Source organism: Canis lupus, chromosome 9 (genome assembly GCF_003254725.2).
Source record: "Canis lupus dingo isolate Sandy chromosome 9, ASM325472v2, whole genome shotgun sequence".
In the NCBI taxonomy this organism is placed as follows: Eukaryota; Metazoa; Chordata; class Mammalia; order Carnivora; family Canidae; genus Canis; species Canis lupus.
In genome coordinates, this window is record NC_064251.1 from 22,268,554 (window position 1) to 22,282,282 (window position 13,729).

The 13,729-nt window shown below is 58.4% G+C and overlaps 1 protein-coding gene across 2 annotated transcripts; it reads left to right on the plus strand.

Moving 5' to 3' along the window:
• The first annotated feature begins 1,675 nt into the window (after nucleotides 1–1,675).
• On the plus strand, nucleotides 1,676–13,129 carry LOC112655453 (keratin, type I cytoskeletal 42). 2 transcript variants are annotated; one of them, XM_025440566.3, is made up of 10 exons: nucleotides 1,676–1,867; nucleotides 5,171–5,264; nucleotides 5,909–6,451; nucleotides 8,720–8,802; nucleotides 8,926–9,082; nucleotides 10,216–10,377; nucleotides 10,976–11,101; nucleotides 11,362–11,582; nucleotides 12,647–12,696; nucleotides 12,820–13,129. In XM_025440566.3, exons 2-10 carry the CDS (start codon nucleotides 5,226–5,228, stop codon nucleotides 12,915–12,917), a joined length of 1,479 nt encoding a protein of 492 aa, XP_025296351.1. In that variant the 5' UTR covers nucleotides 1,676–1,867; nucleotides 5,171–5,225; the 3' UTR covers nucleotides 12,918–13,129. The 2 variants fall into 2 exon arrangements, with proteins under 2 accessions (XP_025296351.1, XP_035577266.1); XM_035721373.2 differs by having other exon boundaries at nucleotides 1,710–1,867; nucleotides 6,261–6,451.
• Nucleotides 13,130–13,729: the final 600 nt, after the last annotated feature.

The window sequence follows — 13,729 nt, forward strand, 5'->3', positions numbered from 1 at the left end:
AGGCCCTTGGATTTGGGCTTCTGATCACAGATACTTTGTGCCTGACCCCGGGGGCCTGACAGATTAAGAGCTGTGGTTCCTCCCTGATAACACCTTGCTGGGGAAATGTGTCACCCCTGAAATGTTAAATAACAAGGCTTCAGGGCCCCAGGTGCTGAGGCAGCACAGCAGCACAGCAGGCTAAGTTCAGCAGAGGGAGCTGGCTTCTGGCCAGCAGGTTGGGGCAGCTTCAGGGGCCAGGCAGGCCTTGGTGGAGAGGAGCTGGTGGGAGGCCAGGGGCGGAGGTTGGGGGGTGTTGGTGGACAAAGTATTCCATGGAGCCCAGGCCTCTGCACAGGTCTGCTCCTGCTCTGTCCTCCTGTTTTGCCCTTGGAAAGGACAGATGCCCTACCTTCCCAGTGTGACCTCCTCAGTTGGGATCGAAGGCCCCCTTCTACCTCCTCCTGCCTGCCTTTTATCTGCCATTCCATGATTCTTTCCTGCTCTTCCTCTCCCTGAGCTCTCCTTCCTTCATCCTCCCTGCCTTGGTCCTCCACCTCCTCTTTCCTGATCCTCCTCCCCTCATCCTCCTCTCTGATCCTCCTTATCCTCCTCTGTGGTCCTCCTCCCCTCATTCTCCTTCCCCTGGTCCTCTACCTCGTCCTCCCTGAGCCTCTTTTCCTCTTCCTCTCTCCTTTGGTCCTCCTCCTCCTCCCTGATCCTCCTCCCTGGTCCTGCCTCCCCTGGGCTTCCTCTTCTTCCTCCTTATTTCTTCTCCCTGATCTTCCTCTGTGATCCTCCTCCCCCTCATCCTCCCTCCCTTGGTCCTCAACATCCATCTCTGTGATTCTCCCTCCTTTTTGGTCCTCCTTGATCCTCCCTGTCCTCCTCCATGATCCTCCCCATTCTCCTCCTTGATTTTCTCCTGTTCCTTTTTCTATGAGCCTCCCTCCCTCCCTCCTACCAAGGTCATCTTCCACCCCACTCCCCCCACTGCTCCTCCCCCCTTGTTGGTCAGGGTCACAGTGTGGTGGACTGGGTGGTCGGCACAGAGACAGAGAGCCAAGAGACATTGCCCCTCATCCTGCCAGCCTTGTTACGTGAAGGAAGAAGGAGCCAGGCCACGCTCAGAGCATCCCTGGGCTCACACGGGGAGGCACAGTCCCCAACCCAACTGAGCTCCCAGTCTGATGGGGGAGACACAGCTGTTGTTGCGAGGAAGTGTCCAGTCTGAGGGGAGAGACAAAGCCTCTCCCTGGGAGACTGGCCCACACTTGCCCCTGGAGATCACTCTAGGAGCATTAAAGATTAAGTACAAATGGGTGTGGATTGATAGGGAGCAACTGGCCAGTCGGGGGAAGAACAGAGTGGGCAGGTGGGGCAGGGCCTGAGGGTCTGGGAAGGCAGGGAAGGAGCCTGGACAGGTCCCTTCAGGATCTGACTTCTCTTCCCTCAGATTCTAGGGCCACCTCAGCCAGTTTGTAAGATAAAATGGGGAGAGGGTGTGAGCCCCAGGCCTGAAAGGGGAACCCAAGAGGCTGCTGCCCTCAGGCCAGGGAAGGTGGGGTTAGAAAGAGGGAGGGAGAAGAGGAGAGAGGGACAGGGAGGGAGGAACGGGAAGGAGGAGGGTGAGAAGGGCAGAGGAGAGAAGTCGGTCCTGTCAGGCTGGAGCCTTCTAGGCTGTGGGAAGCAGCAAGAGTTCCCACACATGCCTCCCTCAGGCCCAGACTTCCTCTCCACCCATTCCCGCTGGTTCCCTGCCCTCCTCCCTTGCCCTGTCTTCCTACCTGGGTCCTGTCTGGACCCCTAAGGGCTCTGGGTCCTTTTGGGGGAGGGGCCCCGGACAGCTGATGTGGCTCTCCTGGAACGGTGCGGTGTTCTGGGCGCTGTACGTACCCTATGCGTTGGGTCCCCCCCCAGGCTGATGGTTCCTGGAAACCAGTCAGAGGGAGGTGGCTGAGTCTGTTGTCCCTGAGGAGAGCGTACTCAGAGGCCCCTGATGTGTAAAGGGACACTGGGGGACCCCTGCCTCCAACTCCCCTAACTGGGAGGAGAATCAGGAGTCCCAAGAATGTTCCATACTCCCACAGCCCCTGGGGTGGAGGGGAGAGGCTCTCTTTGGAGCTCCACAAAAGTCCTCAGTGGGTGGATCTGGGTGGGGTGGGCCTTGGGCCTCAGGACAGAGGCTGAGGAAATGGTAGAGGAAGAGGAGGCTTCCACCTGAGGGCAGGTGTGGCTGGGCATGGAGGCCCTTCTGAGGGCATGCTGGCCAGGCAGGGGACCCGTGGGCTCCTTCATGGCCCTGCTGCTCCCATCCCAGGCAAGGTTCCCACACAGGAGGGGTGAGAAGGGCTCAGGGTCTGTGGTATGTGGAAAGGAGCAGATAGGTACCTAGTAGCAGGTGTCTGCGGGTAGCATCAAGCTCTTTGGGACCCCTGAAGGATTTAGGGCCCTTTCTTCCTCAGTTCAGCCAAGGTCCCAGTGGGGAGCCCCCCCCCCCCCCCCCCCCCCCCCGCCCGGACTCCTGGGCCTCTCACTTCCTCCACCTTACCTGATATGGACCCTTTCCCTCGGTGGAGAGTGGGAGATAGCCATGTGTTTCCTCTCTGGGCCCGTCTCCACCCCAGTCATGGTCCAGCAAGCACTTTAGAGCTCCTGCCTCGTCCAGGCTGTGCCCCGGGTTCTGGGTGGGGTGGGGGGTGGGCACTGTCCTAGGGGGTGACAGTTAATGCCTGGGGGGTGAGCCGTAGAGCCAAGGTCAGCTGGGATGATGTGGCATGACCTTGGTCAGTATTAATAGGCATCTATTTTTTTTTTAAGATTTTATTTATTTATTCATCAGGGACACACACAGAGAGACAGAGAGAGGCAGAGACACAGGCAGAGGGAGGAGCAGGCTCCATGCAGGGAGCCCAACATGGGACTCGATCCTGGGTCTCCAGGATCACACCTTGGGCCTCAGGCGGCCCTAAATCGCTGAGCCACCCGGGCAGCCCCGGCATCTATTTTTTTTTAAAAGTTTATTTGTTTATTTAAGTAATCTCTACACCCAATATGAGACTTGAACTCATGGCCCTGAGATCAGAGTTGCAGGCTCTTCCAACTGAGACAGCCAGGGGCTCCTTAACATGCATTTATTAGACATCAACTGTGTACTGGGGCCCCCAGTTACTCCACACTCTGAGCCTTCCATCAATATCACAGGGGTGATATCACAGGGGTGGTTCCAGGGACGCTCTCCCCACCCCCTGGTCCTGCTCAGATCGGAGGCAAGGCCTGTGTCTACTCCACCGGTGAGCACACTGGCTTCTCAGCAACCTCTGGAGATGAGACCCAGGGCCTGTGGGCTTAGGCAAGCCTCAGGCTGGCCTGACGGCCCTGGGGACCCTGGGGGTGATCCCAGCCACTCCCTGACTTCCTCGTCTGGTCCCCTCCCGCACTGTGCTTGACTCCCAGCAACCTCTGGGGCTGGAGCTCTTCCTCCTTTTCTTCTCATCCTCCATGTGGGCCAAGCTGCTGATGACTGCGGGGGCTGTGGGCCTGGTGCTTGGCTGCCAGGGGCCTCTCCCTGCCGGGGGTGGAAGGCAAGCCTGGGCAGGAGGCGTCATGGCCGAGAGGACCTCTGTGCAGCCCTCTGGCTGGCTCCTGTCCGACCTTCCTCCCCTCTCGCAGGGAGAGTGGGAGCTGCTGGGGCCCTGGCTCCGGGCCTGGCTCTGTTGCTAATGCCGGGCCACCCCACCTGGCCCTGCCTGCCTGCCCGCCTGCCACTCAAGTGTTGTGTGCCTCAGTTTCCTCTCAGCACTGCTGGGAAGGTGTGGCGAGGGCTGTCCCTGAGCTGTGTAGGTCTCCTTGGCCAGGGATAGTCAGGTCCTGCAAAGTGTCAGGGAGGCTTCCCTGGGGTCTAACTCTGCCCTTTCACTCAGCCTGTGAGGCCTTCCTGGGTTGGGATGCCCTTGGGGGATCCGTAGATGGTGGATCTCTCTCCAAAGAGCGAGACAAAAGGCCTGGGAGTCACCAGTGTGGGGAGACAAGCCCAGACTCTGGCATGCAGTCTGATGTCAGGGGTGAGGGAGCTTGAGGGGCCCAGGTGGTGGTGATGGTAGGTGGGGCCTTGGTGATTTGGCAGGGAAGAAGGGAGGTTCATGAACTCTCTGCCCCCTGACACTGGGGCTTGAGCCTAAGATCTGGGAGCTTTGGAGGTAGGGTGAGGGCTGAGCTGTGGGCTCCAGGGAGAGGCATGCAGAGCCCCTGGCTGTGCTCCAGGTTCTGTGTGGAAGGCAGACGCTCAGCCTAGGGAGGCCTGCCTGGAGGGGACAGGTCAGTCGGCTCCTGGAAGACGGGGATCCCTGGGAGTGTGGTTCCCGTGGGGAAGGGAAGGGTCTGCTTTGCGTGTCCTCCTGTGAGAGGGCGATGGGCTGGTACAGGGCCTGTCTCTGGCCCACTCAGGTGACCCTGGGTCTTCCCGAGGTCCTGGATGGCCAGGAATTCCTCCCTGATGTCTATCCTCATGTGAGAACCCTGCTGGTCTGACCTGGCTCCTGTACCTTGGCTTCGAGCCCCCTCTCAATCCTCCCACCCTAGCCACACTGGGAGCCCCCAGAATTCACAGGCAGGGCCAGAGTAGGGTTAGGTTGGGGTTCGTCCCCTTTCTCCCAGATAGCTTGAGCTGTTCCCACTTCCCCAGAGAGGAGACATCTTCACCTGAGAGGCCCCCCCACTTTCTAAGCAAGACGTCCTTCTGGAAGTCTAGCCTCAGCACAGCAACCTGGCTTACGAGGAAACCCTGATTCCCACCCTGTCCCCGTGTGTGGGCTGAGAGCCCAGGCCACCCGCATGGGCTCCAGGTTCGCCCTCACCTGCCTGTCCCTCAGGCCCTGGGCGCCCCTGGGAGCTCCCCATTCAGACAGGCCCGGTGCAGACGCCAGTGTCCTGGCAGCACCTAAATCGTTAGCGCCGAGGAGATTAGGCTGTAATCTCTTGTTGGGCGGCGGGCGGGTGCCAGCTGCCAGGATGTGGGATGCAGCTTCCTCACTGGGGCGGCCCTTCCCTGGGGCGCAGCACACTAGCTAGGGGAGGCACCCTGCTTCTCCTCCTCCAGGGGGGCCCTCAGGAGTGGCTTTCCTTTGCTCTGGGGGCATGAACAGAAGTGGTCACCCTAACTCTCTGCTTCATTTTTTCCCTCTGGTTTCAGACCTCTGACCTCAATTTCCCTGATGGCACCGCCTCTCTAGATTCCATCAAAGACCATGGGAGACAGGAATTACCCCATTTTACAAATGAGGAAGGTGAGACTTGTAAATTGACTTCCTGGCAATTTGCATCCAAAGCTCCCTCGGGCCAGAAGAAATGTCTGTTCCGCTTAGATCCCGATCCCCCAGGCCAGGAGCTGTGTCCCCTCCCACAGCTGTGGACTCTTCAGCTGGAAGATCCCCCTCAGCCTGGGGGGCCCTCGCAGGGCCATGTTGTACCTGGGAGAGGGTGTCACCCTGAATCTCTCTACCCTCTCTCCCTGGGGCCCAGGAATGCTGGTTGGGGGGCCAGACCAGCCTCGGGGCTCCAGGCCTGTGGAGCCTTGTTCCAGGCCCCGTCTGGCTCCCAGGGCTGGGTTCTCCGGACTGCCCCCAAGAATGAGCTCAGCTGCTTAATTGTGGCTGAGGATGGAGGTTCACCCTACCCTGGGGCTGTGGCTCCAACACCACCTTTGTTTCTGAACAGACAATGGGCTGCTAAGAGGCCACCTGCCCCGGCCCAGATCAGGCAGGGGAGGGGTCCCCGGGGATGCACTCAGCATGTCCAGCCTGAGCCCCGGGCCCTGGGCGGCTGGTACCGAAGCAAATTACATGGCTGGGTTTTGGCTCTGACTTCAAGGGCCGGGGGCCCAGCCTCCCTTTAGCCTGGCTATAAAGGGCTGCCCGGGGTCTCTGTCCAGACCAGACCCTGCTCCCGACTCGTGGACACCATGGCTGCTACCACCACCAGCATCCGCCAGTTCTCAACCTCCGGCTCCGTCAAGGGCCTGTGCGGGCCCGGAGGGGGCTTCTCTCGGATGTCCTCAGTTCGTGTAGGGGGCGCCTGCAGGGCCCCCAGCCTCCTGGGAGTCGGCAGCTGTGGCACCATGTCGGTCACCTCGTCCCGCTTCTCGGCGGGCTTGGGGGGTGGCTACGGTGGCGGCTACACCTGCAGCCTGGGTGGGGGCTTCGGCTCTGGCTTCGGCTCCGGCTTTGGAGCGGGCTTCGGCGTGGGCTTCGGCTCCGGCTTCAGCTCCTCGGACGCCCTGCTAGGGGGCAGCGAGAAGGAGACCATGCAGAACCTCAACGACCGCCTGGCCTCCTACCTGGACAAGGTGCGCGCCCTGGAGGAGGCCAACGCCGACCTGGAGGTGAAGATCCATGACTGGTACAAGAAGCAGGGGCCCGGGCCCGCCCGCGACTACAGCCACTTTTTCAAGACCATCGAGGAGCTGCGGAACAAGGTGTGTGGGCCAGGCAGTTCCCTGCCCTCTGCCCTCTGTCCTTACTTAGTGCCCTCTCAACTTTGGACCTTTTGGTACATTTCTTCTCTGCCCTGGGTCTTCATTCATTCATTCACTCTTACTCGCTCAGGAACCCAGCCCTGTGCCAAGGTGCCAAACCTGGAGGGCATCCCATGCAGGGAGACTGGAGTTCTCCCTTTGTGGGGGGGGAAGTATTTGTGGGTGAGTGATGGAGGAGTGGGTGGGGAAGGCTTCAGAGCTTTGAAGGCAGCAGACGGCATTCCTGGTACAGAGAACACTGTGGGCTCAGGCACAGAGGTGGGGGAGTTTGGTGTGGCTGCTGGGAGATGAAGCCGGCCGTCTCCTTCTCACTATTCCATTCGTCTCTGGTTGTGGCTCTCTGCCTGTCCCACCTCCTCCAGGGAGCCCTCCTGAATGGGTGGCACTTGCTTTCTATCCCCAGATCTTGAGGTCCCTTCAACATTCTGTGGTTCAGTCAATGCCCTGTTCACTGCGCTGGTTTCACGGAGTCTGGCATATTCTCACAGCTGGTTTCACTGTGGGTCATCCTCAGTCTCTCCGTGATGGTGACTCTGAGGGTCCCAGAGGGAAGGAGCTATGTATTCCTACTCAGACTGGAAGCTCCCAAGGGCAGGAATTACTCTAAGTCCGAAGGAGAACACAACACATGCCCACATGCTCATGACCTCTGAGAACATGGCCTTGGGCTTCTGTGCATGAGGCATCTGGGTCTTCTACACAGGCCTTGCCCTTGGAGGGTCCTCGGGGGGCTGTAGCCCCCAGAGGTATGTGAGACCTCAAAGAAATGTGGAGCTGTTTAGGGGAGGCCACGCTGGGGCCTGCTGTCTTCTGGTGGAAAACCAGGTCTGGTGCTGCCCTGTGAGGGGCTTTGCCCGTTCCTGCCCGGGACCTCAGCCAGGAAGGGAATTCCTGCAATTGCCCCCTGGAAGCCCAGCTAGTGGGAGTGCCAGATCAGATAATGGGCTTGGTCTGGGCAGTGGGGAACCCAGGGGAGCCCTGGTGAGTCAACGTTCCAAGCTTTGGGGTCAGCCAGCTCCTCACCACCAACCCCCAGTGCACCACATCAGGCCTCTGCCCTTCTGAGTCATTGCATCCCTCGGGGGTTTGCACAAGGGCCCCTTGCTAGGCCCAATCAGCCTCCTGAGCAGGGAAGTGACTGGGAGGCCGGTCTGTAGGCCACCGAGGCCAGGGATGGGTAACAAACTGGCCCTTGGGCTTGCTCTAGAAATAGGGCCTGACCCAGGGTCACTTCACAGGGCCCTCAAGGGGGCTCAGAGGCCCAGAATGAGGCTATTGCGGCTGCTTTTCCCTGCTGGGGCTGTCTCCTCTTATATGGTTCTGTGTGTCTGCCTGGAGCCTTAAAAACATCCAGAGGTTTCCTAGCTCGTCTGCCACCTCCACGGAGTCCTCCTCTCTCCTGCCTCTGGGTGGCATTTGGGGGCCTTCGTGTCCTCCCACCCACATGGCACTTGAGTAGACCCTCTCTAGGCATTTCTCACAAAAACAATGACAGTAGTAGTAATAATACCCAACCCTCTGCTCCCTCCAGAGCCCATTCCCTGTTCTCATTTAAACCTCTGAGATGATCCTGCGGGGGGGGGGGGGGGGGGGGGGGGGGGGGGGGGGGGGGAGGAAACTTTGTTAAAGGCTTGAGGTGGGGCTGGTCATAATCTTATAAATAAATAAATGAATAACTTAATTGCTTAATTAAACTAATGTTTCCTGGGGGCTGACTGTGGGCCAAGTACTTTGCTCAAGGCTAGGGATTCTGAAGAGAATGACCTTGACCTCCTGGAGCTCAGAGTCCATTGGAGGAAATAACCAAATAACTCATGGAAAAGTCACAGTTGTGAGAAGTGTTGTGAAAGAGATGGGCAGGGAGGAGGTGTGACTGGAAGGAGGGATCCAGAGTCAAGGAGCGCTTCCTGGAGGAGGTGGCAACTGAGCCTTGAGGTCAATTTAGTTGGGGAGGAGAGTGTGAAGTCCATGCAGCTTGGCCAGTAGAGGGGTGAATATGTGTGGGTCTATCTCCTGGCCTTATGATTACCTGTGGCTAGGCTTTGTGCCCCCATCATTCTGGGAGCCCTCCAGCAGGGTGCTCAGAGGGGGAGACTGCAAGGAAGGACCCTCACCTCCTCTGTCTGGTCTACTCTCCAAAGGGCTGCAAGGAGGGCATTGCAGGGCTTTCCCATAGTGCTTGTTTATCTAGCCCACTATGCCCCCCAGATCCTGGCGGCCACCATTGACAACGCTAGCCTGGTGCTACAAATCGACAACGCCCGCCTGGCAGCTGATGACTTCCGCACCAAGTGAGTCTGGGCCTCCAGGTCTGCCCCTGGGGCCTGGTGGTGGGTCTGTGCACATCAGAGCTCTCTGTGTGTACAAGGGGGTGTCCTGGGGTACTCCTTGGCTCATGCCTCCACCCTTTCCAGGTATGAGACAGAGCTGAACCTGCGCATGAGCGTGGAGGCTGACACCAATGGCCTGCGCCGGGTGCTGGACGAGCTGACCTTGGCCAGAGCTGATCTGGAGATGCAGATCGAGAGCCTCAAGGAGGAGCTGGCTTACCTGCGGAAGAACCATGAGGAGGTGAGGCTGACCCTGGGGAATGCAGGAGAAACTCCTACAAGGAGCAAGGCTGGGATCCTCAAATCTTCTTGGGCCAGGGCCATACTCTCAATCCAGTTCCCATCTCTGGTGCGTTCCTGGTTCTGATCCTGAGAGACCCTTGGAGGGGCCTGCATGAAGCCTGGAGGGCTCTCTCCCCTCAGAGATATTTCCCTTGTCCCTTGAGGCACAGCCTCTTGAGTGGTGGCAGTTAACTATCTAATGAGCAAATCAGCCTAAGAACATGCATGCTAATTACTCTAATTAATTGTAATAGTGATAGTCATAACAACAACCAAAATCTGCTCAGCACATTACAAGTGATTCATGGCAATTATCTCAGCTGATCCAGTGGCGCTGGGGGTAGGGAGCTCTGTCCTCCCTTTACTGGTGAAGAAACAAGCTCAGAGAGGTTCAGAGATTTATCCAAAGCCACACAGGTCTACCTGACCCATATCCACACCCAGGCCACCACTTTGCCCCCTCTCCCACCTCCCTTTTTCAGAGGGTCTTGGGGCCCTGGGGACCCTAAGACTCAACCCAAGGATGGGGATCCCAGGCCCTATAGGGGGACAGCAGCTTCCTTCTCAGCTGACCTTTGGGCTGGCCTGAGATTAGGGGAACCTAATCTTAGAGTAGCAGGAACCCAGAAGATATCTCCACTTGGCTTTGAGGCTGGTCATAGGGATTGCATCCCCCCAGCAGATTAACATTTCCTAATGAGGTTTGGCTCCTCGCTGATACCAACATGGGGCTGCTTCCCCTGTGCCCATACTGTGTGGTTGGTGGTGGGGGATAAAGCAGGCAGTCAGGGTGGTGAGCAAGGCTGTCCTGGCTCATCCCCTGACATGTTGCGGAGTTGCCATCTCTCTTTGCCTCGCATACATTGGAACTGGGCAAAGTCCATCCCCGAGGACACGTTGAGGGAGATGGTCCATATTCACAACCCTGTGTGTTTGAGACAAGATCACATCTGCCTCCATCTTCAAGGGGAGGAGCCATTGAGCTGTTTGTGTCTGTCTGCCATCTGTGCCTGTCTCCCTGAGGCTGAGAAGGCAGGCCCTGGGGTCTCTCCCCCAATGGCCTTGGTGAGCTCCTGCTCTCCTCTTACCTAGGAAATGAATGCCCTGCGAGGCCAGGTGGGTGGGGATGTCAGCGTGGAGATGGACGCCGCCCCTGGTGTGGACCTGAGCCGCATCCTGAATGAGATGCGCGACCAGTATGAGAAGATGGCAGAGAAGAACCGCAAGGATGCCGAGGACTGGTTCTTTAGCAAGGTGGGTGGCCGTGGGTGAGCAAGTGTGCACATGTGTGCATGCATGTGCTGGGTGTTGGGTATGGGCTGGAAAACTTGTAGATCTACAGGCAGTCCCAGCTGGAAGGACCTTTGGAAACCAGTTGGACCTACTGCTCATGTCTGATGCATGATGTGAGGCTCAGGGAGGCCTCAGGCTCACACAAGCCATACTGCAGCTGGGGGAACAGATCCAGATCTCGTCATCCCTGTGTAGGGCTTCTCCCAGCACATTTGTAGGTGTGTGTGTGTTTGGATGAATAATTCATGCCTGTAGTAGATTCACACTGAGTAGCTACAGCGCCCAGGATGGTGACAGGCACAAAGAGAATTGAACCTGTCTTTGAGCCGTGCTCGGTAGGAGTATGGGATGCAAAGCAAGGTGCATCTGCTAAGTTCTAGGGTGGACAGAGAGGGTGTCTGTGTGCACTGAGTCTGTAGCCCCACAAAGGCCAGGGAGAGGCAGGGGGTGGAGTGGGGTGGGAATTGGATCCAGCAGGTCAGGGCTCAGGGGCAGACCCTGTCCTCTGCCGCACCTCTGCAAGCCTTCTCAAGCCCCTGTGGCCCACCCTGCTTTTCAGACGGAGGAGCTGAACCGGGAGGTGGCCACCAACACCGAGGCTCTGCAGAGCAGCAGGACGGAGATCACGGAGCTCCGCCGCTCTGTGCAGAATCTGGAGATTGAGCTGCAGTCTCAGCTCAGCATGGTAGGGCCTTGACCCAACCCCCAACCCCGGCCTGTACCTGTCACCCCAGGGTGGGCTCAGCCTAGCAGACTTCCACTTGGAAAACTCGAATTCCCACCCACCCCCAGCCTGTCATTCACACTCAGTGACACGGGCCCCACCCTGCCCCATGGCACCAGCAGTACCCATGACCCCACACCGGTGAGTCCTCCTTCTGGGTCCTTGCCCTGGAGAAGGGCCCCAGCTTGGTCTCACCCAGCCACCTCTACTCTGGCCCACAGAAAGCCTCGCTGGAGGGCAGCCTGGCGGAGACCGAGGCCCGCTATGGGGCCCAGCTGGCCCAGTTGCAGGGGCTCATTAGCAGCATCGAGCAGCAGCTGGGTGAGCTCCGCTGTGACATGGAGCGCCAGAACCAAGAGTACCAGGTCCTGCTGGATGTGAAGACGCGGCTGGAGCAGGAGATTGCCACCTACCGCCGCCTGCTGGAGGGCGAGGATGCCCAGTGAGTGGGGGCACTGGGGCACATGCTTGGTTCCGCTGGAGCCACTGCATCCAGACAGGGACATTTGTACTGAGGGGACAGCACAAATGGTGTAGGAGGTGTAGGAGGACAGGAGGTGTAGAGGTTTGCAGGAGGTGGAACTGAGAACACTGGCTGGTCCCACTGCTGAGGAACACTGAAGGCCAAATTAAAGCATCTAGACTAGATTGTGTGGAAAGTGGGGAGCCACGGAGGGATTTTGCACAGAGGAGAGTTTCTATCATCAAGATGTCTTAGAACATTCACTCTGGCTGCATCAGAGGGGCTCCAGTGGGGTCAGGGAGACCTGTCAGGAGGCTGGAGGGGGAAGTCAGGCCAGAGCAGCCCTACTGTAAGGCAGGGGTGGAAGGCAGGGAAAGGAAGGTGGTGTGTGAAGAAGATGTGTTATAGTTAAAAACAGCAGGGCTAGCTGTCTGAGCGTGGGAGCAAGCGTGGCTCGCTGGCAGCATGCAATACATGTTGAGTGAGCACATGAAGTAGTGGAGAACGATGACCCTGGGTTTCTGGTTTTGATGACTGTGTGGTTGGTGATGCCATTATCCGGGATAAAGAGCAAGGTGGGTGGAGCTGGGCAGGTAGATCAGGGCTCTAGGGTAAAGTGGCTGAGAATGTCCTGGAGTCTCCATGCTAAGTCACCCACCCCAGCTTTTTGCTCCCTGACGATAGTGAGGTCCATGTATAGTCTAACCACAGTCCTTCCTGCTTTAATAGAGTCTATCTGTTGGGCCCTTTGGGATATGGAAAAACCACTTACTCAGCTTCTCCTTGTAAATCCATGGTTAGCCACAAAGTACCTCTGGGCCCTCTTTTGGGGTGTCCCCTTTCCTTAGTCCTGCCTACTGGGCCTTGACATTTGACCCTTGTGGTTGCTAATCTTTTCCATGTATTCTCAGCTGTGAGTTCTCTCTGGTTTGCTGGGGACCTCTCTCCCATGGTCCCAGGCCTCCCTAGCTGCTCCTCCCCCAGGGGGCCAGGCTCCGTGCCAGCACCCCTGAACTGACGGGTCCCCCTTTCCCTCCCTGCAGTCTGGCCACCCAGTACTCCTCTTCCCTGATTTCACAGCCCACCCGGGAAGGTAAGAGCCTGCCCCATCTGGCCCAGAGGGAATGGGGAGAGACTGAAGACCCTTCTGTGGTGGGGGGACTAGGGGAGGGGCTCCAGCCTGAGGTTCTCTGTGGCCCCCCTCGTCCTCCCACAGCCACAGTGACCACCCGCCAGGTGCGCACCATCATGGAAGAAGTTCAGGACGGCAAGGTGGTCTCCTCCCGCGAGCAGGTCCACCGCTCCACCCACTGAAGCCCCTTCTGACCTGTGACAGCCTGGCCTTGAGGGTCATGGGGCAGCCATCGCCTTGGGCTCCCAGCATGCTACTGCCGCACCCTGAGTGCCCATCTGGGCCACCACCCAAGAGCTGTTGCCTTTCTGTAACTGGTTCCTGCAGCCCCTCACTGAGGGGGCCTCCTGGAATTGCCCTAGTAACTGCTATTAAAGCTTTGCCTGAAGTTCAATGCCTTGTGTAATTTGGTCTGATCATTGGCTTAGGGCAGTGTGTGCTGAGGGATTGGGGAGGAGGACAGCTTGTTAAGTGTTTGGGTGCCACTTGTCAGCTGCCGGTCCATTCTGCCCACATCATCCAGGCCTGGGACTCCTGGGAAGGCAAAAGAGAAGGCAGCAGATCGAGGGCAGAGGGTTGGGAGAGCCCATCAAGCTGGGACAGTTTCCAAGAATCAGCCTGTGGGTCCCTGTGGGTCCCCATGGATTGGTCCCTAGGAGGGCCCCATAGACTTTCAGGGGAGCCACACCTGTTACAGGGAACTCCCTGCCTCAGCCTGGGGTAGGTCTGGGTTTAAGATCAGAGTGAGAGGGGCTGAACAGGGGGTTTTCCAAAGGTGTGGTCCAAGGTGTTGATGGATGAGAGGGGGTGGCAGTGGCACAGCTGCCAGCCCCGGAAACCAGCTCGTCCCGGTCAGGATGTGTGTGGGGCGGGGTTGCTCCTGTGCATGTGAGCGTGGGGGGCGTCCTGTTTGCTTTGGTGGCTTGGCAGCTCCTGGGCTGTTGGGGAATCTCTCTCAGCTGCTGGCTGGGGCTGTCTGGGCCTGTCTGGGAAG